Genomic DNA, 22,738 nt, shown 5'->3' on the forward strand with positions numbered 1-22,738 from the left:
TTCACAACAGAACCCCAGGACAACACAAGCAAAAAGGAATGGCGTCTGCCTGCTGCCGTATTTGCCTTCCGCCAGAATTGAACCTTCACGGCACGTCAGCGTCGTCGTCTCCTACGTGCTTCGAATGGGGGTGCTACTCACTGACGACCTCGTCATTACTAGTGACGCGCTCTACCACTGAGCTAGGAAGGCTTGCTAGTTGGATGGCAAACGCTTCAAATAAACGTCCTATCATCTAATTCGTGAATGGCATCTATAACCTACATCTATACACCGGTCCTTGCATTTGCCGTGATCGGCCGCCAAAATGCGGTGTCGTGTCTAGCGGGGCAAAACCATCAGGGTCTAATCACAGAGCGGCACAAGCGGGTACATATGAAATATCCGCAGCTCAATTTGTGCTAGCTGCAATCAACGCTTATTTCCTCCCTCCAACACTACCCTTCCACCTCCCTCTCCCCAACTTGTCAGTTCCCGTCTTCTCCGCATCTGCGCCATTGAAGACAACACTTCTCTCATCGCCCCTCGGCAGGACAACCTCCAGGTCCTTCCAATGCGGGACGAAGCCATCTTGCAATTTCTCCTCATATTGCACCAGTACCTGCGTGGCCGTTGACTCGAAAGAGACTATGAACCTGGAGATCCTGGCTGGCGGCGGCGAAACACCGTCGTCTTCGTACCAAGTAGACGTGTAGACTTTACCGTTGGAAGAAGCCTTTGGAGGGAAGATCTCTACCCCCCGGTAGTCGTCCAGGGGCAGGTTCGCCGGGTTGTTTGTTTCGCCTACAGAGAGGACTTGTTCCGCCCGTCCAACAGGTATAGCGCTTCCAACTTTCGCCAAAACAGGAATGCTGGACTGCCAGTGCGATGCAACATCAACCCACTGTCCCGCGCTGTAATACGTTTGTGGGTCGTTGTTCAGGTCCAGAAACGCGGCATCAGGGTTTGAAGCGTCCTTGGGAAGGTACATGCTAGCAGTCTCGGCACCAGGAGTGAAGACACCACCGACCAGTAGTGCATCACCAAGCCAGTACTGTGTTTCGCCATCGGTAAGAATCTTGTTGGTCCAAATCTCCGGATCGCTCTCATATTCCCATCCAGTCCAACGCTGCGGTGGCGTGGCAGTCATGTGAGAATGCAGCGCTAGCGAGTAGAGATAGGGGATGAGTTCGTAGCGGCGCTTGATCGTGTCGCGGATTATGCTAGTCACCTCGGGATACATCCAAGGCTCGATAACATCGCCGACGCGGTTGTCCTTGCCCGTTTTGAAGCAATTGATGGCGAAGCGCGGACTGTAGATGCCTTGCTGGCACCAGCGGACGAGAAGCTCGGGACTGGGCTGTGGGCCTTCGAAACCGCCTATGTCGTGGCCGTAGCATTGCATTAGACACACGCCCGCGGTGAGGGACAGAGCGTTGGCGCCTTTCATGCCGGGCCAAGAGGTGACATTGTCTCCGCTCCAGGCACTTGCACAGTATCGAAGCGTTCCTGCTGTGGCGCTTCGGGTCAAGATGAAAGGGCGTTGCGCAGGTTCCATCTCCAAGGCCGCATCGTGCGAAGATTTCCCCATCAGTTCGGTGTTGAGGGCACGACCCCAGAATCCGATGCTGTTGCCATAGTGGTCGCTCTTGGGCTCTTGGGTAACTGCTGGCTCATCTAGCGCGCACTGCCAGCCGTCGTGTGGAACAGTGTATTCGTTGTTGTCGTTCCAAATGCAGTCAATACCGACACGCTTCAGCTCGCGGATGCCGTCGTACCACCACTGGTACCCGGCCTTGGAAGTGAAGTCGATATGGCCACCGACTCCACTCTCACCTCCACCCGCGCTCCACAGTCTCGCTTCAGCCGATGCGAGTGTCAAAGAGTCCGTAAAGAATGCGCCAGCGTCTTTGAGCTTTTGATACTCGGGATGACTGCCCAATACATACGGCTTCACGTTTGCAATGAGCCGAATGCCTTCCTTGTGATAAGCATCGATCCAGCCTTTCGGATCAGTAAACCGATGCTTATTCCACGTAAACACGTTGCGCGTCTTCGGTTCTGTCTCTGCGACCGTATAGCCAGATGACATTTGCATGCCGGAGCAGGGAATGTCGTGTTCTTTAAGCTTGGCAGCAAACTCCATCATGCTCTGACTAGCAGGTGGGTCGTCCGTCATGGAGTACTTCATACCACCAGCCAGGTAACCGAATGCCCACCGCGGCACCAGAAGTGGATAGCCAACGAGGTCAGCGTAGATGCGCACAATATCCGGTAGTGTCTTTCCCACCAGGAGGTACTCCTCGAGGCCGCCGTAATCTTGACGATATACTTTGAAGCGTCCCCACATCCCATCCATCTCAGAGCCGACCTGGTAAAAGAGGTCAGCATGCGTCTCAGATGCAGGTGTACAGCGGTATCTCTTACAGAGTAGAAGCCGCGGGCGTGTGACGTTGAGAAGATACCAACACAGCCATCTGGCGTGCAATTGATCAGGAGAGGAATGTGCTTATAGAGCGGGTCTGTACGATAAACATCGTAGCCGAAAGAGTCGGTGGCGGAGAGAACGAAGTGACGATTTGATAAATCCATGGGTGCTGGCTTCTCGCCAAGTCCAAGGTGAAGAGTCCCATTATTGTAGCGTGTGTAGTGCGAAACCCCAGGTCCATCAGCAACATAGGAGCGATTGGGCAGATCGGTATGAATGGGTGTCTTTTGGCCAGGAAGCGTAAGTGATACTATGGGTACACCGCCTTCCCAATCCACATTGGCAGTGACTCCATCGACGGCGAATGCTTTTGAGGTGGTGCTTGATGATACCCGTGCCGCAGTCGTGTCGTCCAGGGTCGTGCTCGGTACTGGTGTGGCTCGGTGTGGCGGCAACAAGTGCTTGGGCGACGTGAAAGTCGTTCGGAAAAGTCCAGGTCGTAAAGCGTCAAACGTGAAAACAAAGCCCGAGTTTGATTGCAACTCAACGCTCGTATTAAACGATGCCGTTGCGGGAACAGCTTGGTAGCCGCTGGGGACGTGCTCAAGCATCGGCATGATGAATATAGAACGGGTTTAACAGTTGGCAATGCCTGTCTTCTTGCCAAGTATCATGACCATCATGAATCATACTGTACTTATAGCAAGGCAGGCCATTGAACTTCGCCCGAAGGTACCATCGGAGAAAACCGAAGGAGCCTACCCTCGTCACGAGGCTAAAGGCATCCATCCTTGGCTGCCGGTTTCTTCGGCCGTAGCTACGAGACCTAGCCCGAAGAGAGACAAGATCAGCGTCTGGGGTCCCCGTGGGGATGCGTATAAGTGCAGTCGGGCCATATTGACCTACTACTGCAGCATTATCTCAGACTCTTCCTGGGTTGATTGTAGTCTTCTTGAACATGTCGAAACCGGAGGTGACCGACGACGTCGCCGCCTCCAAGCCCAATGTCGAAACCACGGAGTCGCTTTACAAGCCAGCCAATGCGACGGACGGCAAAGGCAAAGACAAAGCCGCCGCACTTCTCGCCTCGAACGAACGCATCGTCGTAACATCCGCCGAGAACAAACGCGTCTTGAAGAAGATCGATCTTGTCATCTTGCCCATCCTACTCAGCGTCTACTTCCTCCAATCACTCGACAAGACCACGTTGTCCTACGCCTCCGTCTTTGGCCTCATCGAAGATGCAAACCTCGATCCCAACAGTCAACAATACTCATGGCTTGGGAGTATCGTGTATATTGCGCAGCTAGTGGCACAGCCGTTGGTGGCAGTGTTGCTGGTCAAGCTCAGGATGGGGAAGTTCATGGGTGTAATGGTGTTCACCTGGGGCTGCATATTATGCGGAATGGCGGGTGCCAGCAGCTTCGCCGGGCTGATGGCCACGCGATTCTTGTTGGGCGCTTTCGAAGCTGCCGTTGGCAAGCCAACTCTTCAAGCCATCGCGAAGACTATCGCTAACGCATCTAGCTCCTGCTTTCATCGCCGTTGTTCAAATGTGGTATAAGCGTGGCGAGCAAACGAACCGAAACGCAGCTTGGTACGCCATGCTGGGCATGGTCAACATCCTCGGCAGTCTGCTCTGCTACGGGTTGGGCCACATCCAGTCCAATCTTCTGTACTCATACCAGATCATCTTTCTCTTTTGTGGTCTCCTCACAGTCGTCGTTTCGGTCTTTGTATGGTTGTTCATGCCCGATTCACCCATGGAGGCAAGTGGTTTCCCTGTACTAGTTGATGTGAGAGATATACTGACTTCGTGCCCCAATCTTTAGGCCAAGTTCTTCAACGATCACGAAAAGCTCGTCGCTGTCGAACGTCTGCGTATGAACCAGATGGGCGTTGCATCTCGTGTCTGGAAGTGGGACCACGTACTGGAGGCATTCATGGATCCCAAGACATGGCTTTGGTTTTCCATGTTGACAGCGATCAGCATCCCGAGTGGTGGTATCAGTGCTTTCGGGCCTCTAATCATCCAAAGTAAGAACAAGGCCCGTGCACATCGCATGTATGAGCTGTACTGATTGCTCAAACTTCAGGTTTCGGGTTTGGGCCCTTCGCTACGATCCTCTTCAACATGCCTTTCGGCGTTATCCAGATTATAGCTACCTGCGGTGGAGCTTGGCTAGCCACGTGGCTGAAACGGAAGTCGCCCGTGCTGATACTCTTATGTATACCACCAATCGCCGGCATCGTCATCCTCATGGTCGTTGGACGCGGCGACTCGAATCGTGGTGTACTTCTTCTCGGATACTACGTAAGTCATGGCAACGCCAAGCATGCAACCTACTAACCCTGTGCTTGCAGCTGACGTCCTTCTATCCCGGCATTTCACCTTTGATTTATAGCTGGTCCGGCCAAAACACAGGAGGCGACACAAAACGCAAAGTGACGACAAGTATCCTCTTCGTCGGCGCCAGCGCAGGCAACATCATCGGCCCACAGCTCTTCAAACCGTCAGAAAAACCACACTACTACCGAGGCCTCCGCGCCAACCTCGCTCTCTTCATCGCGATCGTCGTCCTTATCCTGCTTGCAATGTTCTGGATCAAGCTTCTGAACCGGAAGCATGCGGCAACAAGAGAGAGTATGGGGAAGTCGGCCATTGTCGTCGATACCAGCATGGGTTCTGCGTGCGAGGGTGATGCAGAAGGAGCTGAGAACGCACAAGCCAGCGGCGTGGGCGATAAGGCGTTTGATGATGTGACTGACATCAAGAACGAAGACTTCATCTATGTATATTGATCAATGGGTCGACGCTCGAAGCACGACTTTCTAAAGTTGTGGCTTAGCTACAATATACACTGAACGTACATAAAACATTTGCTCCATTGGCATGTGCATGTAAACACTGTTGATACTTCCAGGGTATGCTTGACCGTCGGATTCACGCACCATGCACGGCTCTTGTATGGCAGCCTGCCTTCCACGCATGCCTTTCGTCTAGAACAAGCTGTCGATATTGACAAAGAGGTCTTGCCATCCGAGCGGCATATGTTTTAGATTGAGCCCAGGAAAGTCTGCAGAGGTGGACATACGAAGTCAGTATAGATTTCACAAGCGTGTCTGCAGTCCAAACTTACCCCACTCGAAGACGAACTCGCTGGGAACGTAACCCTGGAACTCGTCTTCAGCTACACTGCTTCTCGCTCCCGCCATCGAAGAGTCCTGGTCGGGTATCTGTTCCGCAGCATACTCTCGGAGAGCAGCTTCACACTTCTCGATGCTGGTTTGCAAGATCTGAAAGTATGCGATGTGGCCGACGGTAACAGTCTTGAGCTCTTCCAGTACGCGATGCGCATCGCTGAGCAGCGCCATGACCGAAGGTACCGGGTCGCGGAGGAGAATGGCTAACTTGAGGACCAGCAAGACTGAGACCGCACACTTGGCCCAGACATAATCGAGCGTCCAGCGAAAAGTGCTGAGGTATGTTGAGCCAGAAGTCGAGGCATGAGACACCGGCGATGAAGTTGGCGTTGACGATGACTGAAGCATGTAGTGGAGATGTCGATTCGCTGCCTCTTTGGCTTTGCGTATGAAGTCGCGCTGAAAGTCGGTCATGATCGCAATGTTCTCGATCCCGGAAGAGCCTACCGCCTTTAAGTACATAGTCATCGTCGCCCAAGCTTGCTGTATACACAAGTTCTGCAACGCAAGAGTCCGTTGATGTGGCGCTGGCTCGGTCAGAGCGATGTTGGTCCATTCATCGAGCCATAGTGACAGCTCAACACAAGCCTCATCTACCGTAGTTCGGAGTTGATCTTCGCTGTGTTGACCCATATAGTCATTACTCTGGCCCATGATCTTTGTATAAGCTTCCGTGCGGATGATGTTGAGCTCCACTTGCGAGAGGAGGCGGATGTCGGTAGATGTACGTTCTGGGTGAGCTAACAGACATCTGATCTTTCGAGATGACATTTGAAGAGAAAGGCCCGGCAGTTTACCGCCATCTAGAGAGAAACTTGAGTGTTTTTAGTAGCGCTCTCCGATCAGGCTAACATGATACTCACAAGAGTTCAAGATTGCAGATCCCAAGCCAAACTCTAGATAGACGGTACAGCTCTTGCTCATCGGCGGTCACGATCCCGGAACGTGCGTGACTTTTGGCGATGAGCTGATCGACAACATGAGGTAGCCCAAGCTGGATGGCGAAGCGAAGGGCCATAGCCACCAGAACGAACGCGTTCTCCGAGTACGCAGCCACCAGTGCGATGGCCTGTATATCCTCTACTGTAGGGGTATTCGTGTTGATGAATAGGTCGGTAAATTGATCACGGACTCGAGTCTGGAGGCGGCCTAGAAATGGGTGTATAACGTCAGCATTCGTCTCACATTCAGTCCATGCGGGAATGCTACTGACGATAGATCCTGGTGTTGAAACCTTCGGCGGCGCGACATCCAATACTGACTATGGCGTCAAAAAGAATGGGGCTGCGTGAAGCCACTGATGCGATGTTGTCATGTCTCTCGCAAAAGATGGGCACGAGGTATTGCTATGGCTTTTAGTATGGTTCACCAGGTGAATCGGGGCTTCCATACACTGCCCGAGAAGAAACTTTGTAGAATCAGTGATCTAAACTCGAGAAGTGCAGTGAGTTTGTCTACCTTTGATACCAGTGGACAGCTTGTTCCCATGTGATGAGACCTGCGTCAACGGCCGTTGCGTTGCACTTGGGCATAGACCGGAGTACGACTTCTGGCACTGTCCCAGTCGCATCCTCCATGGGTAACTGCAATCATTATCATGGTCAGCTAGCTTTCCGCTGATTCGCGCAGGACACCACCTCAAATAAGGAGGAACCAGAACGCCCTACAGCCCACATTGGCGCCAGATGTTCTGATTTGCCTCCTTTATCCAAGTGTAGTCTTCAGGCCTACGTACACTCTTGTCTTGATGTCGCTGGATACGCATGTGTTCACGAAGAGCAGCCATCTCATTCTCGAGCCTTTCGATCCGCAACACATTTTCGTCCTTTACGGCGTCAAAGTATTGGCAAGTTGCGCCATTCCGGTCACATCGTTGGCAAGGGCGGTTCCCGTCGCATCGTACTTTGGACGTTCGGCAACTGACGCATGCATTGATGGCACGGCGTTTGCGTGGTCGCGGCGAATCCATTGTTATCGGGAATTTCGCACGTACTGGATGGCCCGGTTTTTTGAAGTCGGGGGTGGGCCTAATGGAGATGCGGGGAAGCTACACATGAGTCGTGGCTCTGCGGCGGAATCTACAATCGGCAACGGAGGACGCGACATTCGTCCCGCGGCAGACTTGGGGGCTTGCAATTGTCCAGCCAGAACACCCTGTATCGTTAGTGACCGTGAGTCGCACGTAAAAGTAAGGATGAAGATGATGCGTATCATTCGTCAACACGACCTAATGCCGTCTCATAGGAAAGTGACGCTAAATCCTGTTCGGACTGATGACCAGTCTGCTGCAACGAAGAATACTCAGTTTGGCGCGACATATTCGTTGATTGTAGGCGCAGTGTTGAGATCAAGATCAATGCCGAATTGCCCTGTAGCCTGCCCATAACTAGCCTTGACAGCCTCTGTTGCGTATATTCGCATCTCTTTTTCATATGCTTCTGTGACACCCGTCCATCTATCGCCATCGCCTCTCTCCCAGGCTTCGGCTATCAATCGACCGAGCAAAGCTGAGTCGCGCACAGCTGTGTTTGCGCCGTTGCCTCCTGCCGGCGTCATGGCATGCACCGCATCGCCAACCAGAGTGACTCGAGGGTCGTTGGGCCACTTCGGTACGCCTTCTGGTGACGAACATGTTATCTTCCAGAAAGCTGCTTCCGACTCGGCCATGTTATCGAAGAGTGGCTTGACACGATCATGCCAGTGCGATGTAAGTGCCTTTGCTATCTGTGCAGCAGGCGGCCCAGTAATCGTGTAATTGTCGTTCGGCGCTTTGATGACGCCTGGAGAGCCGATCATGGTCCAGCCGAAGTTGACGTCGGGCTTGTCCATGTCGCCTGCGCGTACATTTGTGATGACGAAGACCTTGCCACCGTTCGGCTGTGATGTATCGTCGACGAGGCGGAAGACACCTTCGCCCAAGGCCTTGAAGGCTGCTGTCGGGGCTTGTCCATGTATTCCTCTGGAACCGAGATCGTAGACTTTGATCGCCCCATTGGACAGCTGACCAGCGACTGCACTCTTAACACCCTCACCACCGATCAGCATAGAGCCCTCCTCGGACTTGGTACCGTCGGCGAAGACTAGTCGCACACCATTGTCCGTCCTCTCGTAGGCTGCGACCTGGTGTTTCCAAACCACACGGTCCTCGATGCCGTCCATGAACAGCTTGCGCATATCACCGCGCGACACTCCAACGACCTTGCCGTCTCTGCTGGTCAAAGGCTCGCTCTTGACGCTCGGAGCATCTCCACCTATTGTCTCGCCTGTCAGCGGGTTCACTGCCGCGAATCCAGCCCCGCCAGTTTTGCCGCAAGCGTCGTAGAATGTCTTGAATCCTGCCGGACCGAGCACTTGCTCAATGGCGTCCAGACCCTGCGCCGAGAGTCTCAACCTATAACCCTGCGCTCTGAAGACGATGGACGCGTCGCGTTCGAAGACGAGGAACGGGATCTTGGAACGGTGCAGCGAGCGGGCGAGTAGGAGCGAGGCGAGGCCGGCGCCGGAAATGAGGATTGGCTTCGGAGCGCTCATGGTGGACGGTGAATTGATATGGAGGATAGACGGCGTCTGGAAGGGCGTGGCATGGCTGCTGTTATAGCAGTCGCGCTTGGGGGTGAGGCAGGCGCGATGCAGTGCGTCAAGTGCATCGTTGGGCAAGTGGGGGCCGCGTCGGATCTCCTGGGCCTCCGAAGCAGCGTGATTGCTAAGCTGCCACACTCAAATGCCAGTAAGCGACTGTGGCCTCTTTCCGCACAGCGACATTTATAATACCAGACTCTACCATGCCGCTAAGCCATGCTGATGTTCTAGTCTTACGTAGCACTCGGGGATGCAGCTGTGTTGGAGACCACGTGAAGACGCGTCAAAGCCTTGGGCCGAATCGTGGCACCCTCACTATCTTTGGCTCGTCAATCAATATTGAAATCCGTTGATTTGGTAGCATACTCTATGGATCCATGCGGTTCTCCCTCGTCATCACATAACGGCACGAATGTGCTGTGTCGCACAGTGACTACTACCGTTTTGGTGCTATGATGCCATGTAATCCATAATGTAGTCGATCTTCGGCTTCATGAGCAGCAAGTAATGCTCTTCCGGGATAAGCGCCATAGGTTCCCGAGCCACGAAGACAGCCCAACTAGACTCTTTGTCAAAACTCCACTCCCAACATGTAGACTCGAAATTGGGGGCGTTCAGGGCATCGTATCTCTGGAAATGGTCTTCTTTGAGCAACTCGCCGAGTAATCTGATGTACCCATAGGGCTCTTTTGCAACACGATGGTTCGGGAAGAGGAGCTTGACTTGTTTGACGTTGCGCAGACGTCTGAGCAGACCCACGAGGGCTGTCCGGTTGGCAGAGTCGTCGAGTGGCATTACAAACTGTAGCTCATCGAGATGCATACATTGCCTGTTCAACGGGTACTCGTACCATTTCCCGATGGTCTCATGGTTGCAGTGAATCCTCAACTTCTTTACATCTTGTAGAAGCTCTTCGACTTGCTGAGCGGCAACTCGTGTGGAGTTCCTGGCGAGCACAAAGAGGGTACTGTGGATGGCAAGGCGACGGAACTCAGCGTTGAACTGGCGGCAAACCAGCCGTATCGCAAGGTTGGTACTAGCTTTGTACCTCTCATCTATCGTAGAACAAGTTCGTCCCTCATTGGACTCGTGGTGTTTCGTGAGTCCCGCGTCAGATTGTTCCAGCGCGTATGCGACAATCTCTAGGCGGAGCTCGATAGGTAAAGAGAGAAAGGTCGCCTTTGAGGCGGTGTGAGACATGACGTGGTGCCACAGGGGGTTAAGACAGCGAGTATGGCCGCTGCGTAAACTTTGTGCTCACAGACACTGGCCATCTGCAAGCTCGAAGCAACAACCCAGCTGACGCGAAAGAAGCGCGCCTGATGCCAGCGCGGGCCCGTGCGTAGACATCTGATAAGATTTCACGACCCCGCCAATCTCCGACTCCGAGCTTGCGTCGCCCCATCTTGTACCTCATCGCGTCCACTCATGCGCACTTCATCCATCTCCATCATTCTGTACACGCTTACAGGTGCATCACATGCTTTGTACTCGGGAAAGTACTGCCCTTTGGCATGTGAGACCGGCGTCAACTATGTAACCTTCAACGACACCGACCCTTCGCTTTCGAGCAAGATCCGAGGATGCCAAAGTGAATTACGCCTCACATCACTGTATCTGTGCTTCGACGAGTTCTGCATACAGGATGGCCAGACAGAAAAATGGATCGAGAACCAGAAACCCTGGTGTGAAGCACACGCAAACATTACATTACCTTCCTTTCGCGATGTTCTGGACCAATGGACCCCTGACGACAAGGCCAGAGTGACGCGACTGGCGGCTGAAAAGGCATTGAAGTTTCCGACCATTGATGAAGTTGTGATACCAAGTGATGAGCTTGTAAGGCGAGCTTTCACCACCATGGTACGTTTCTGCCTATACGGCCAAAGAGACTATGGAGTGCTAAATGTGGCGTACAGGAGGCGGCATTCTGGGAATACGAGATCCATCTCGTGTATGGGTAAGTCGAGCCTGTATCCCGCTAGGCGCAACTTCGCTAATATAATACCCACAGCTGGTACATGTACTACTTCTGGCTCATAGTAGTGGCCGTTGGTGTAATGACGCGTATACTGTCACTTCTACGCAGTGAACAGCGCCACATGTCATACAAAACAGTCCCAGAAGTCGAATCCGGCACGATCTCTGGAACTCGAAATCCTGTGGTTTTCCTTCGGACCTGGCTCAGGCGATACGTTACCACACCTGCCGCTTTTGGTGATCGTTGTTCTCGACCGTACGGCTGGTGTACCATCCCACCACGGATCCAGTCGCTTACCATCTTTCTTTTTGTCGCACTCAACGTTGTTATCTGCAGCTGCTCCTACCGTCTTACCGAAGGCAACCTTTATTGGCCGAAGAAGTCGGTGCAATTTCTCCGTTTTGTATCGGATCGTACGGGAATCATATCGCTCGCGAACTTCCCACTTGTTTGGCTCTTTGGTATGCGCAATGATCTTTTGATCTGGGTCACTGGATGGGGGTTCGGTACCTACAACGCGTTCCATCGGTGGGCGGCAAGGGTTGCCACAGTACAAGCCGTAGCGCACAGTGTGGGATACACGCTGATGATACTGGAGCGCGGAGGATGGCCAACTTTTCTAAATTACTGGACGAAGCACTACTTTTGGAACGGCGAACTGTCAACCATAGCCATGTGCGGTCTTTTGGCGTTCTCGTTCCACGGTATACGCCGTGCGCACTACGAGTTCTTCCTCGTCACGCACATAGCGCTCTCGATCGCAACCCTCTGGACTATGTATTACCATGTTGAGATTTTCACTAATGGCGAGTGGAACATATTCATCTGGCCATGCGTCGGTTTCTGGGTCTTTGACCGGATTATGCGCCTCTCACGAATTTTAGCTTTCAACCGCAGCCCGCTGAGTACCAAGGCTAGGGTCACTTATGACCCCAGCAGTAATCTCGTACGTATGGAAGTTGATGACAGCAAGAGCTTAGTAGCCCCAAGGCCTGGCTCTTACTACTACATCCACGTGTTGGATGATCTGTTCTATGCACATCAGAGCCATCCGTTCACGTTGGCATATAGTTCAAGAGATACGGACGATCCTCCATCTACGCCACTTTCACCGCTTTCAGCGAGGCCGGAACACTCGCGTACTTCATCAGCCTCAACCACAGAGTCGGATGCACTCCTGTCGTCTAAAGCCTCGGATGCCTCATCGAATATGGTGTTCCTTGTCCGACCTTACGACGGCTTCACGTCCCGATTGAAGTCACATTGTCTCTTACACCCCAAAAGACTCCGTGTCCTTGTGGAAGGGCCTTATGGACACACTGTTCCTCTCCGCAGTTCACAAAACATTCTGTTCGTAGTCGGTGGAACGGGTATCGCGGTCCCGCTATCACACCTAGCCCACGTTCTGGCCAGTACATCACGTGTACGCAGTGTGAAGATTGTATGGGCAGTACGCGAGTACGCGTTCCTCACTTCTGTTCTCCGCGACTTCAGAGGCTCGTTGAGTGATGAGAGAGTCGAGATGGAAGTGCACGTCACTCGGGATGATGAGGCAAAAGACGATGTGTTGGGCGAAGACTTGAAGAGCGTAAGAATCATGGCACACAGACCTGACGTACATGAAACAGTTCAAGAGGCTGCTAGAGATGCGGGCCAGCAACGTCTGGCGATTGTGGCTTGTGGACCAGCTTTGATGGCGGATCAAGCTAGGAGAGCGAGTGTCCAGATGTTGGCTAAAGGTTATAGAGGGGTGGAGTACTTTGAAGAAAGCTTCAAGTGGTAGGGCGCATGACATCAGACTGATTCGATGGATTCAACTCGTCCTCAACATTGTCCCAGTTTACACATCTGCTTTCTCCTCTGTTCTTTTAAGCTGAATATACCACCCCGCGACCTCTCTCACGCTATCCCCTAGCCCCCTGATCTTGTCACCATTCAGCAGCATCTTCTCCGTCATGCTTGATTCGACGCGAAATGGCATGTTGATAGGCACCTTCTGGCGTCCCAATGTGAAAACCCCAGTCTTGACCTCCTTGGCAAAGTCTCGCTCGATCATGTCCGCCACAGAGTTCCAGAGTTTGTCCCCATCCGTCCCCTCCTCCACCGTCCCAGCGGCAACATACCACTTGGGCAGGTCCTCGCCTCTAACCCTCTCATCTAGCGCCTCGATATGAATGCGAGCGCAGTCTTGCACATGCACGAAACCAAACGCATACCGTGGTGCCACATCATCGAACAGCAATGCCTTGCTCTGTCGATCCATATGCGCACGCGCTTGCTCCGACGTTGTGCAGAACTCCGAAGGGCCGATGACGGTACCGGGTATGATTTGCGCGATAGAGAAGGGGAGCTCGTGGGAAGCTTGGAGATCAGCGAGGTAGGTCATACATTGGGCTTTTGCGGAGCAGTAGGCGTTATGAGGGGATTTGAGAGGGGGTCGGTATGCGAGGGATGTTTGCGAGACCTGAACTGCCTCTGTATCGGTCAGTAAGACGCATGAACTGAGGCGCGAGGGCAGAAGCAGAGACGTACCGTTCAAGACGCGTTCCGTACGCGTACCCAGTGTATCGCCGTCTTCAGAGTCAACAAGCCCCGCTCCCGCCTGCGTAAACACCATCCTCTTCACTGTGCCAGACTTGCGCCCTGCTTCTATCAAGCCCGTCGTCGACCTGATGTATGGATGGTAGATGTCGTTGTCAGGATCCAGATGGAGCATCGGCCATGCTCCTGCTATGTGCACAACATGGTCGACACCCGCAACAGCTTCATCGTATGCTCCTCCGACCGCATTGTCTGGCACGGCGACGTATTCGATTAGGTCGAGGTAGGGCTGCACAGAGGGCCCGGTTTTGATCGTTTCGATGGCGGAGGCGCGGCGCACGATGCACCGGACTCGATAGCCAGTTTGCAGCGCGTAGACCACACAGGCATAGCCTATTGTTCCGTTTGCGCCTGTTATCTAGGTACCCAGTCAGTTTCGTTGCGCTGGGGATGATGGAGATTGACTTACAGCGACAAGGCCTCGAGCTCCGCGATCGGCCGTCATGCTTCAGTGCCGCGGCGGTGAAGTTTCCCAATATCGCGAATACTTCAGGCCTGGGTCAGAAGCTTGGAAATACATGGTTGATATGGGAAATGTCCGAGTCTTACTAAGATTCTTGCCGTTGGAGTGCAGCTTAGATGAATGGGAGGGCAAGCCGGGCCAAGCCGTTCCGAGCAGCGTTCCGACATCCCTCGGCATTTGGGGACGTTGAGCTGGTCGTCATTGGACGTTTATCCACCAACACTCCTAATCCACGCGATCATTGCGCGAAGGGAGCTTTATTATGCCTAACTTGCCTTCTTTCAATACAACAGGTGGTTGGTATATTGGCTAAAGACATGCGTATTGTAACACGACAGCACGCAATCGCGAGCCTTCCCTAATGTCGCCATGAGAAGCTCAACGTCATCATCGTACGCTCCAGAACCCACGCGCGTTTCGCATCATAGGCATAAACTGGCACCACCGGGTAGGCTGGAGCCTTTTCAAGCGAATTTGCCACAGTCCTCGCTCTCAAAGCACCTCCTACACGCGCGCACGATGCCACGCTCCTCGAACGGAACCCGACCGCACTCGTCCACAACCAAGGTGCCGGCATCGTTGTAGGAAGCGATGTGCGCGTATATTTCGAGCGTTATGATAGATGTAATTGCGGCTTGGCTGTTCCACGACTCGGAGGCAGCAGTTGGACAAAATGGCGAGCTTAACCATCGAGAAGATATGACAAGTTGGCATCTGGCATGCTACATGCCTATACAATGGCAAGCAATAGCCAGGCATACTGGCATGCTATAAGTTCGGCGGACACGAGCGACGGGACAGTAAGCCACAGGGAGCGGGGGCAGGACACAGCAGAGAGAAGCATGAAGTTCGGCAGTTCTAATCAGCATCAACAGTTGCCGCCGGATGCCCATATATATACATCGAGAAGAGATGTTGCCAACATGGCCAGTCGATAAGCTGAAGTAGCTACAATGATAACGCGGCATTTTGCAAGCTTGCCCTCATTCAGGACCAGTCGCCTTCATCCTCAACCACTTCGCCACGTTCCGAAGCCCCCAACAGCCCGCGGACGGTCCACGGCTTGTACTTGTATCCCGGCGGTATGTTCGTGTTCAGGAACTCAACACCCGTGTCCAAATGCTCAGCACACTTCTGGTAGTTTTCGTAAACATACTTCTCGGGGTTGTGACAGACCAACCAATCTCCGACCATCTTGTGCTGCTTTGTCGGCGCCGCCTTTTCGTCTTTCCAGTCGGTGTTGTGAAAGATCTCACGATTCTTGAATCCTAGCTTCTGCGCGCAGGACACTCGCTCGAACCTACAGTTTTGAGGTTAGTCGCTGGTGTTTCTCCACAATCTATATCGGCATACCTCAGCTTATTGTGCACCTTGGTTGCAAGCGCAACGTTCTGCTTCCCAGCAACATGTAGACAGGCTGCTAGCGAGTACGCGTCTTCCATGGCCATCGTGCCGCCACTGAACGACGTGGGCAAGAAAGGATGGGCAGCATCGCCCAGCTGCACGACATGGCCGCCTTTCGACACCCACTGCGGCTGTGGATCGCGCCACATCAGCTTCCAGTCGAGCACCTGATTGTTCGGTGTCGCCTTGATCACCTCCGTAGCAAAAGGATCCCAATCTTTTACAACATCCAGGATCCTATCCGTGGAAGTGGTTTTCGACCAGCTCTCTGTTGCCGTACCGTTCTCATCCTGATAGAAGTTAGCAACGATCTACAAGGCCAATGAACCAGCGACTACAAACCTTACAAGTCAATAGATAGCACAGCTCGCCATTGTCATGAGAAATAACCATATGCGCGCCGGGACCAATATACATGAAACCACGGTGATCGTGCCCCAGAAACTCCCTCGCAACAAGGGGATACTCGTCCATCGCCGGCCCAGTAGGAAAAGAAGTCCGGTAGACAACAAAGCCAGAACTAATCGGCTTCTCTCTATTCCCGTCGATGATCTCGCGGGACCTAGAGCCTACACCATCTGCGGCTACCACCACATCTGCAGTTATCTTCTGACCGCTTTTGAGAACAACACCGCCTGATGTGGTTGAATCGAAGTATGCATCCACTTTCGCGTCGTACGTGATGGGTATACCGAGCTCTTTGACGTAGGTATTCAGCAAACTATGCAGCCTCTTTCGGTAGATGCTCAAAGACGGATTTGCAGAGTCGCCTGGAGCATGGTGTTGGATGAATGTGCCGTCGTATTTGCGCAGGTCAAAGGTTGGTGGCGATGCGAGGGCCCTGAGGCGTTCTAAGAATCCTGGCCATTTCTTAGGCGTTTCGAGCGCTGAGCTGGTGATCATGATGATCTCACCTGTCGGTTTGTTAGTTTGGTTCTTTTGGAAGTCGATAGTTGGATGGGGAGGTACATACCCGAGTATTGACCTTCGTCATTCCGTTCAAGAACGCGCACATCGTGTCCTTTGCGGTGGGCCTCGATTGCGAAGGTGAGTCCGCCGATGCCGCCTCCCACGACGAGAATGTCGATACCGGTTCGTGGTTCTCGTTTCATTTGGGGATCCTGGATGTGTGGCATGTTTGATGCTGTTGTTTTGTTCGATGTGGCATTCTCTTCGCATAGATATACTTGAACATTTCTCACACGCCCCAGGGCTTTCATTGCAAACGGCGCAACAACATACCGGCGGGCGAAAGACTACGGACGGTTGAGGCGGACAGACCCGACAAAATTTTATGGACAGGTCTGCGTTGATCGCTTGGTGGGCCTCGCCTGTCCAGAGGGATGCGATGTTGCATCCGTTCACAAACGCCCCTTCCGGCGTCCCGAAGCTAGCTTCTCTTAAGCTTCTCAGGCATATGGCTACGCGCGTGAACCAAGGCTAAGCACAAACACATCTAGTACTGGCGGCGAAAATGTCTACGTTGGGTGGCAAGACATATTGTACATCATGTACGATGGCTTGTACAAACGCGGGCCCACATGGCAGTGGTAACATCGTACTATTTTCCACACGGCCATGCGATCAGAGATTGTGGGATGAGAATCAGCGTGACTCTGGTTGACATCAACATCAAACCAGTATGTGATGTCGACAGTCGTGATTGACAAAGCCGATATCGCGAAGATGTTTCTCATATCGGGTCTACTGGGCAATGAACTACGTTTGCATCTGTTTCTGCATCTCCTGCACAACGACTGCTTGAACCTCGCGCATATGTTTACTCACTATCGCGCCGCCGTATCCACCTTCCAGATCGTCGAGAAGATCTTCGCTGCCCTTGGGGAAGATGCCTACGCTTCTTCCACACAACTCTTGAACCGAAGCAAACCTCACCACAGCATCCACGACTCTGTCCATGGATACAAATCCTATTATGTTAAGAACAGCGCCGTTGTCCTCTACAAAGTCGGGTTGCTTGGCGATGCCGGTATCCACGTACCAGGGTGCAACAAGATTGATGCGGATCGAAGAGTGCATGGCGCGCTCGCGCAGGCTGTACAGAAGTCCTCGAACACCGAACTTGGACATGCTGTATGTGGTGCTATATGGGTATCCGATATAGGCTGCAAGCGAGGCGATGAGAACGATGCTGGGCTTGAAAGTTGTTGCTGCTGCGCGCGGGAGGCGGAAGTGATGTAGTGCTAGATAGCAGGTATTGTATACTGCCTCAAGATTGACGGACACGCAAGCAAAGCTTGGAGGAGGTGGTGGTGTGTCTCCTGGGTTTGGCAACGTGACTGGCACCATGTCGAAGAGGTTCTTCTCGGCAAGGATGCCTGCATTTGGGATCACTATGTCAATCTGCCCATTCCCAAAGATGATGGCAGACTGGAACATGGAGGCTTGATCCCCGTAGGATGCCACGTCGCATTGTACGAACTGCACTCTGAGGCCTCGAGTAATTAGATCTGCAGAGGTGGGAGCACCAAGTTAGTATGTATATCACAGGCAATTCGCACGGCCAGAACTTACCCTGGATGACCCCCCCAGCCGTATCGTGTAGATCAGCCATGGTGACTATTGCACCTGCTTCGGCCATCTTCATCGCGCAGGCTAGACCAATGCCAGATGCTGCGCCAGTGATAAGCACCGAACGATCTTTGAGGTTGGATGTATCCAGCAAACTGTTAAAGTCGATGGGAGTGGCCATGGTTGGAGTAGCGGCGTTCGCCATTTTGATCAAAGAGTCGCACGTAGAAGGTTATAGGCGTAAAACAATGATGCTCAGTCGAACGCAATCGCCTGGTAGATGAGTGAAGAATCGACGTCGCGCAGACGCTACGCAGTAGAATACAAAAGTGGATAGCGAGAGGCTACAAAGCGGGGAAAGTGGCCAAGCAATCAGTGACGCTGGGCACAGCTGAGAATCCCATGGTTACCCAAAGAGACACATGCGAGCAAATCGGGGCAAAGTTCGACATCTCGATGGGGGCTGCAGGAGGAGGCGGGGTTTGCCAAGATACAGTATGTCATGCGGGGAAGGAGCTACTCCATCACCAAACACACCCGGCCCGGGTGAATTTTAGATTGCCGTTGAGTGAGGCATCGATCATGAGTGAGCCGATGAGTGCTCCTTTACAGCGGATATGTCCGAGGTTCCAAGCCGGTACGTACGCATGGCATCCCGCCAGAGCGTAGCATTTGATCGGGGCAAAAGGTGCTTCTGAGGAGAGTTGCATCGGGATCGCATCAACCCAAAGTAAATGACCAGTTCCACTCTCTTACAACTTCTTCCCAGTCCCTTCTTTGACCACCTTCAAGCTTCGGTCGCCACACTTCTTTCAACACCTTTTGGACACATTCAACGTTCTCGTACCGATTCCTATTCTGGATATCCTCTAGCCTCTGGAAGCACTTCTCGATGGCCGCTTCATCATCTAGCTCGGCTCCAGCGAGAAATATTGGGTAGAGCAAACTTGACTCCGCGGCGCTTCCCGGTGGTATACGAGCGATAAACTCCATCGCGCGTGATGCACAGCCCGCAATATTGGCTGAATGGCTAGGCGAGGTGCGGTAGAGCTGAATGAGAGCTGCTAAACGGTAGGCTTCTGCCAAGGCGATGAGGTCGAGAGCTATAGGGGTATCGACGCCAAGTGCAAACGGGTTGTCGTAAGCCCAATTCTGTATACCCTTCTCGATTACGTTGAAAGACGCTTCGGTAGCGAGGGGAAACGCGGGACTCGAAGAGGTGACATACTGTATCCGTGAAATCAGATCGCATAGCTGGTATGAGATGCCCATGAGCGGGTCGATTGTGCCTGGCATTAGGGCGGCGCTGATTGGTATCAAGCCCTGCTCTGCCGAACAGGCCTTTCCGGCGTTTGACACCCGCGCCATGAGCGAAGCAGAGGCGAAGTGGTAAGTGAAGTGTCGATGCAGAGAATCAACTTCAACACAGTCCATGATGCTCTGTTCCGGAGTGAGCGCACTAAGTATCCGTTGCACACTCTTCAGTTGCGATATCCATCTCGTAGTCTTGACACCGTTGAGTGCTTCTAGTCCTACCAGGATGAGAATCACCGCAGTGACCTGGTAGGTATCTTCTGGTAATCCACCCGACGGGTTCAAACGCTCCTTGATGAACTGATAGCACTTCCTCTCGTGGCGGGAGGATACGGCGCGAAGATGTTTGGCGCGTTCTGCGTCCTGGCTTCGCCTCGCCAACTGAGCAGAAGATATAGCCAGGATAGCGTCAAGCATACCTTCGATCTGGAAAGACCAAGGCATGTAGAGGCTGGTGTAGAAACTCGTTGCAATAGGTGCTACTTGGACACTGGGTACAAACGCCTCGATGTAATACTGCAACAAATGCATCCGCTCCGCTCCTTCGTCGCCCGGTAGTGCATCCCATGGATCAAGAGACGAGCGCAGTGGGACTGCGACCTGGCGCTCCGGGCTCTTTGAGCTTGACTGGGACGAAGATGATTCCGAAACGATACTTCGTGGAGTTTGCCATTCGCATAACAGGTTGAGGCGTTTGCAGTTGGCACACTGAGGCTGGGCGCTATCGCACCTCTTCCGCCGGGTTCGGCATGTGAGACAGCCCGTCCGTGACCTTGGCGCGAATTTGCGTTGACGCGGCTTGGATTCAGCCATGATCTGATGGATAGAAGTGCTGAGAGGAGCTTGATTCGGATAGTCACCGAGGGGACATGGAGACGTGCATCGTTACGGGTGTGTTATTGGCAAAGATAGCTGAAGATTGAGTCAGTCAGATGCCGCGATCGCGGGTGCGGTATCGATAAGGCGTGACTAATCGGAGCATGCACCTCCGAAAGGCGACAGATGCATGGTCATCCACTGCTATCAAACTACGTCAACCGCAATTCACGCGAAGCTCGGGTCGAAACCATCGTATTTCGCATGCGCGAAGGATTGCATCCTACAATGGAGTTCCTTGGCCGCTGTGGCAGACCGCGCCTCCATGCGGAGAGACCACCCACGCCGTCAATGCTCCCACGTGCAGCTGGTTCCTGAGCATCCTTACCGCCTTAGGAAGCATCGCCAGAACTCATCTCCGAGGCTAAAGCAGGTGCTGAACTTGACAACACCACGATCAATCAACATGTCGGGTATAAAGATGATGGGCGTGCGCTCTATTCCTATCTGCACTTCGGAGCGTCCCTCATTTCTTAACGGTAATCATGAAGCTTCTTGCTCTTTCTCTCGCCGCTAGCAGTGCTGCTGTTGCAGCCCAAGACAACTTCAATGTCTTCCAGCATATCGGCGGCAACGGACAATGGTTCCCCGGCGAAGAGGTGACGGGCATTTCGTCCGATATACCTACAGGATGCAAGGTCGATCTGGCAGGTAGGGCAGCTTGATTCCGCGATTGAAGAATGCCAGACTAAGAACACATAGCTTTCTTCTCCCGTCACGGTTCGCGGTTCCCAGACCGGTAACTACTGCACGCGCTGTATATGAGGCATAGGCTGACTTTGTCTCTTTACCTTTATAGTGGCGCCTACAATGGGTGGGTTGAATTTGCCAATTACATCCAAGCTGCCGGAGACATCACCATCACCGACGAGAAACTCGCGTTCCTCAAATCCTGGAAGCCGGTCCTCTCAGACCCGGACGCTCAAATCGCTAATTTGAGCCCGACCGGCTGGAAAGAACTACACGAGATGGGTACAACGTGGCGCCTTCGTTACCCCGACCTGTACAAGTACAACACCGCTTTTACTATGTGGGCAAACTACTATACGTCTGGTCCACGCGTTCGGGACAGCGCACGCCTGTTCGCTCAAGGTTTCGTGGGGCCCAACGCTACAGACCTCACTACAATCTATGCTCTCAACGCGAGCGACCCTGCCAGTTGGGGCAACACTCTTGCTCCCAGCGACCTGTGCAAGGCCTACGATGACGCGGGTGGAGGTCCTGCCAAGGAGACGTGGGACTCTATGTACCTTCCCCCGATTGCCGCCAGGCTCAACGGGAAGATCCAAGGCCTGAACCTTACAACGAGTCAAGTCGACCAGATTCCCTACTTGTGTGGATTCGAGACCCAGATCACCGGCCGTCGAAGCCCCTTTTGCGATATTTTCACACAGGAAGAGATCTTGCAGTACGAGTATGCGCAGGATTTGCGTTATTGGTACGGCACCGGCCTGGGATCCGATATCGAGAAATACCAGATGTTGCCTGTCGTTGACATGACTGTGCAACGCTTTATTGATGGTCCAGACGCGACCTACAAGACGGGCAATGGCACTTTTGTCCCTCCAAAGATCATGGCCAATTTCGCGAATGATGGCCAAATCAACCAGCTGGCCGCTGCGATCGGTGTTTTCGACAACCAACAGCAGCTTCCTGGTAACATGTCGTTGTCGGACCGACTCTTCCGCTCCTCTCAGGTCGTGAAGATGCGCGGAACTGTTGCGTTCGAACGCCTCTCTTGTCCTGCTGCTGCCCACAATAGCACATACGGCTCTGGCTATGCAACCAACTACAACGGCACCGCCTCTCAAGAAACTTTCGTGCGCATCCGCATTAACGAGGTTGTCTACCCTGTTGTGGACTGCACCAGTGGTCCTGGCTCATCTTGCCCCCTGTCTCAGTACCAAGATATCATCAAGGCGAAGCGTGCAGAGGCCGGTGACGTGACCAAGCTGTGCAACATGACGGGCGAAGGCCTTGCGGCACAGCCAAAAGCAACCTTTTTCTTCGACAATACACTTCCGTGGCAGACAGTTGTTAAGCCCTAGACATAAAATCAGGTGTTCGATAGTCCAAAATGATGTTATTCATCGCTGACGTTCCCACGTATGCTTCTGTGCCGCTTGATGCGTTTTTGTGCCGCAGTAAGGCTGTTGTCAACGTTGCGCAATTGACATGGGCCGCACTCTCTACCCCAAGCACGGTCGAGTTGCTGAGATCGCAAGGCTCAACGTGCATCGCATTCATACAGCGGCTTCGGCCACCGACGATTGACATGTACAGGGCGCGCGCGTTCGTCACTAGGACGCGCCAACCCCACTTTCCAGCTATTGGATCGCGCCTGTGCACAAGACGCACGCCCTACACCCAAATGACC

At 53.2% G+C, this 22,738-nt stretch overlaps 11 protein-coding genes and 1 non-coding gene across 12 annotated transcripts; 3 read left to right on the top strand and 9 right to left on the bottom strand.

The window, feature by feature from the left end:
• Positions 1-62: 62 nt before the first annotated feature.
• On the bottom strand, positions 63-192 carry J4E86_008713. The gene has a single exon. It is a non-coding gene; the product is annotated as a tRNA-Thr (tRNA).
• Positions 193-418: 226 nt separating this feature from the next.
• On the bottom strand, positions 419-3,024 carry J4E86_008714 (uncharacterized protein; the record flags this gene model as incomplete). The annotated part of the gene is made up of 2 exons (XM_051449224.1): positions 419-2,350; positions 2,407-3,024. The coding sequence occupies 2 exons, from the start codon at positions 3,022-3,024 to the stop codon at positions 419-421; spliced, it is 2,550 nt and encodes an 849-aa protein (XP_051299643.1).
• A 341-nt stretch (positions 3,025-3,365) lies between these two features.
• Positions 3,366-5,209, top strand: J4E86_008715 (uncharacterized protein; the record flags this gene model as incomplete). Its single annotated transcript, XM_051449225.1, has 5 exons — positions 3,366-3,885; positions 3,935-4,176; positions 4,240-4,444; positions 4,504-4,721; positions 4,772-5,209. The coding sequence occupies 5 exons, from the start codon at positions 3,366-3,368 to the stop codon at positions 5,207-5,209; spliced, it is 1,623 nt and encodes a 540-aa protein (XP_051299644.1).
• A 198-nt stretch (positions 5,210-5,407) lies between these two features.
• On the bottom strand, positions 5,408-7,188 carry J4E86_008716 (uncharacterized protein; the record flags this gene model as incomplete). Its single annotated transcript, XM_051449226.1, has 5 exons — positions 5,408-5,484; positions 5,548-6,425; positions 6,475-6,760; positions 6,825-6,895; positions 7,070-7,188. The coding sequence occupies 5 exons, from the start codon at positions 7,186-7,188 to the stop codon at positions 5,408-5,410; spliced, it is 1,431 nt and encodes a 476-aa protein (XP_051299645.1).
• Positions 7,189-7,912: 724 nt separating this feature from the next.
• Positions 7,913-9,142, bottom strand: J4E86_008717 (uncharacterized protein; the record flags this gene model as incomplete). The annotated part of the gene is made up of 1 exon (XM_051449227.1): positions 7,913-9,142. One exon carries the CDS (start codon positions 9,140-9,142, stop codon positions 7,913-7,915), a length of 1,230 nt encoding a protein of 409 aa, XP_051299646.1.
• A 498-nt stretch (positions 9,143-9,640) lies between these two features.
• Positions 9,641-10,390, bottom strand: J4E86_008718 (uncharacterized protein; the record flags this gene model as incomplete). Its single annotated transcript, XM_051449228.1, has 1 exon — positions 9,641-10,390. The coding sequence occupies one exon, from the start codon at positions 10,388-10,390 to the stop codon at positions 9,641-9,643; it is 750 nt and encodes a 249-aa protein (XP_051299647.1).
• Positions 10,391-10,618: 228 nt separating this feature from the next.
• On the top strand, positions 10,619-12,954 carry J4E86_008719 (uncharacterized protein; the record flags this gene model as incomplete). The annotated part of the gene is made up of 3 exons (XM_051449229.1): positions 10,619-11,053; positions 11,110-11,150; positions 11,508-12,954. 3 exons carry the CDS (start codon positions 10,619-10,621, stop codon positions 12,952-12,954), a joined length of 1,923 nt encoding a protein of 640 aa, XP_051299648.1.
• Positions 12,955-13,011: 57 nt separating this feature from the next.
• Positions 13,012-14,217, bottom strand: J4E86_008720 (uncharacterized protein; the record flags this gene model as incomplete). The annotated part of the gene is made up of 3 exons (XM_051449230.1): positions 13,012-13,646; positions 13,704-14,130; positions 14,182-14,217. The coding sequence occupies 3 exons, from the start codon at positions 14,215-14,217 to the stop codon at positions 13,012-13,014; spliced, it is 1,098 nt and encodes a 365-aa protein (XP_051299649.1).
• A 1,005-nt stretch (positions 14,218-15,222) lies between these two features.
• On the bottom strand, positions 15,223-16,775 carry J4E86_008721 (uncharacterized protein; the record flags this gene model as incomplete). Its single annotated transcript, XM_051449231.1, has 4 exons — positions 15,223-15,535; positions 15,589-15,929; positions 15,982-16,553; positions 16,613-16,775. 4 exons carry the CDS (start codon positions 16,773-16,775, stop codon positions 15,223-15,225), a joined length of 1,389 nt encoding a protein of 462 aa, XP_051299650.1.
• A 583-nt stretch (positions 16,776-17,358) lies between these two features.
• J4E86_008722 (uncharacterized protein) lies at positions 17,359-18,352 on the bottom strand (the record flags this gene model as incomplete). The annotated part of the gene is made up of 2 exons (XM_051449232.1): positions 17,359-18,110; positions 18,175-18,352. The coding sequence occupies 2 exons, from the start codon at positions 18,350-18,352 to the stop codon at positions 17,359-17,361; spliced, it is 930 nt and encodes a 309-aa protein (XP_051299651.1).
• A 539-nt stretch (positions 18,353-18,891) lies between these two features.
• Positions 18,892-20,298, bottom strand: J4E86_008723 (uncharacterized protein; the record flags this gene model as incomplete). Its single annotated transcript, XM_051449233.1, has 1 exon — positions 18,892-20,298. One exon carries the CDS (start codon positions 20,296-20,298, stop codon positions 18,892-18,894), a length of 1,407 nt encoding a protein of 468 aa, XP_051299652.1.
• Positions 20,299-20,846: 548 nt separating this feature from the next.
• Positions 20,847-22,409, top strand: J4E86_008724 (uncharacterized protein; the record flags this gene model as incomplete). Its single annotated transcript, XM_051449234.1, has 3 exons — positions 20,847-21,012; positions 21,064-21,100; positions 21,161-22,409. 3 exons carry the CDS (start codon positions 20,847-20,849, stop codon positions 22,407-22,409), a joined length of 1,452 nt encoding a protein of 483 aa, XP_051299653.1.
• Between the last annotated feature and the right edge of the window lie 329 nt (positions 22,410-22,738).

Source organism: Alternaria arbusti, assembly GCF_024043155.1.
Source record: "Alternaria arbusti strain BMP 1465 chromosome Unknown scaffold_14, whole genome shotgun sequence".
Taxonomy (NCBI): domain Eukaryota; kingdom Fungi; phylum Ascomycota; class Dothideomycetes; order Pleosporales; family Pleosporaceae; genus Alternaria; species Alternaria arbusti.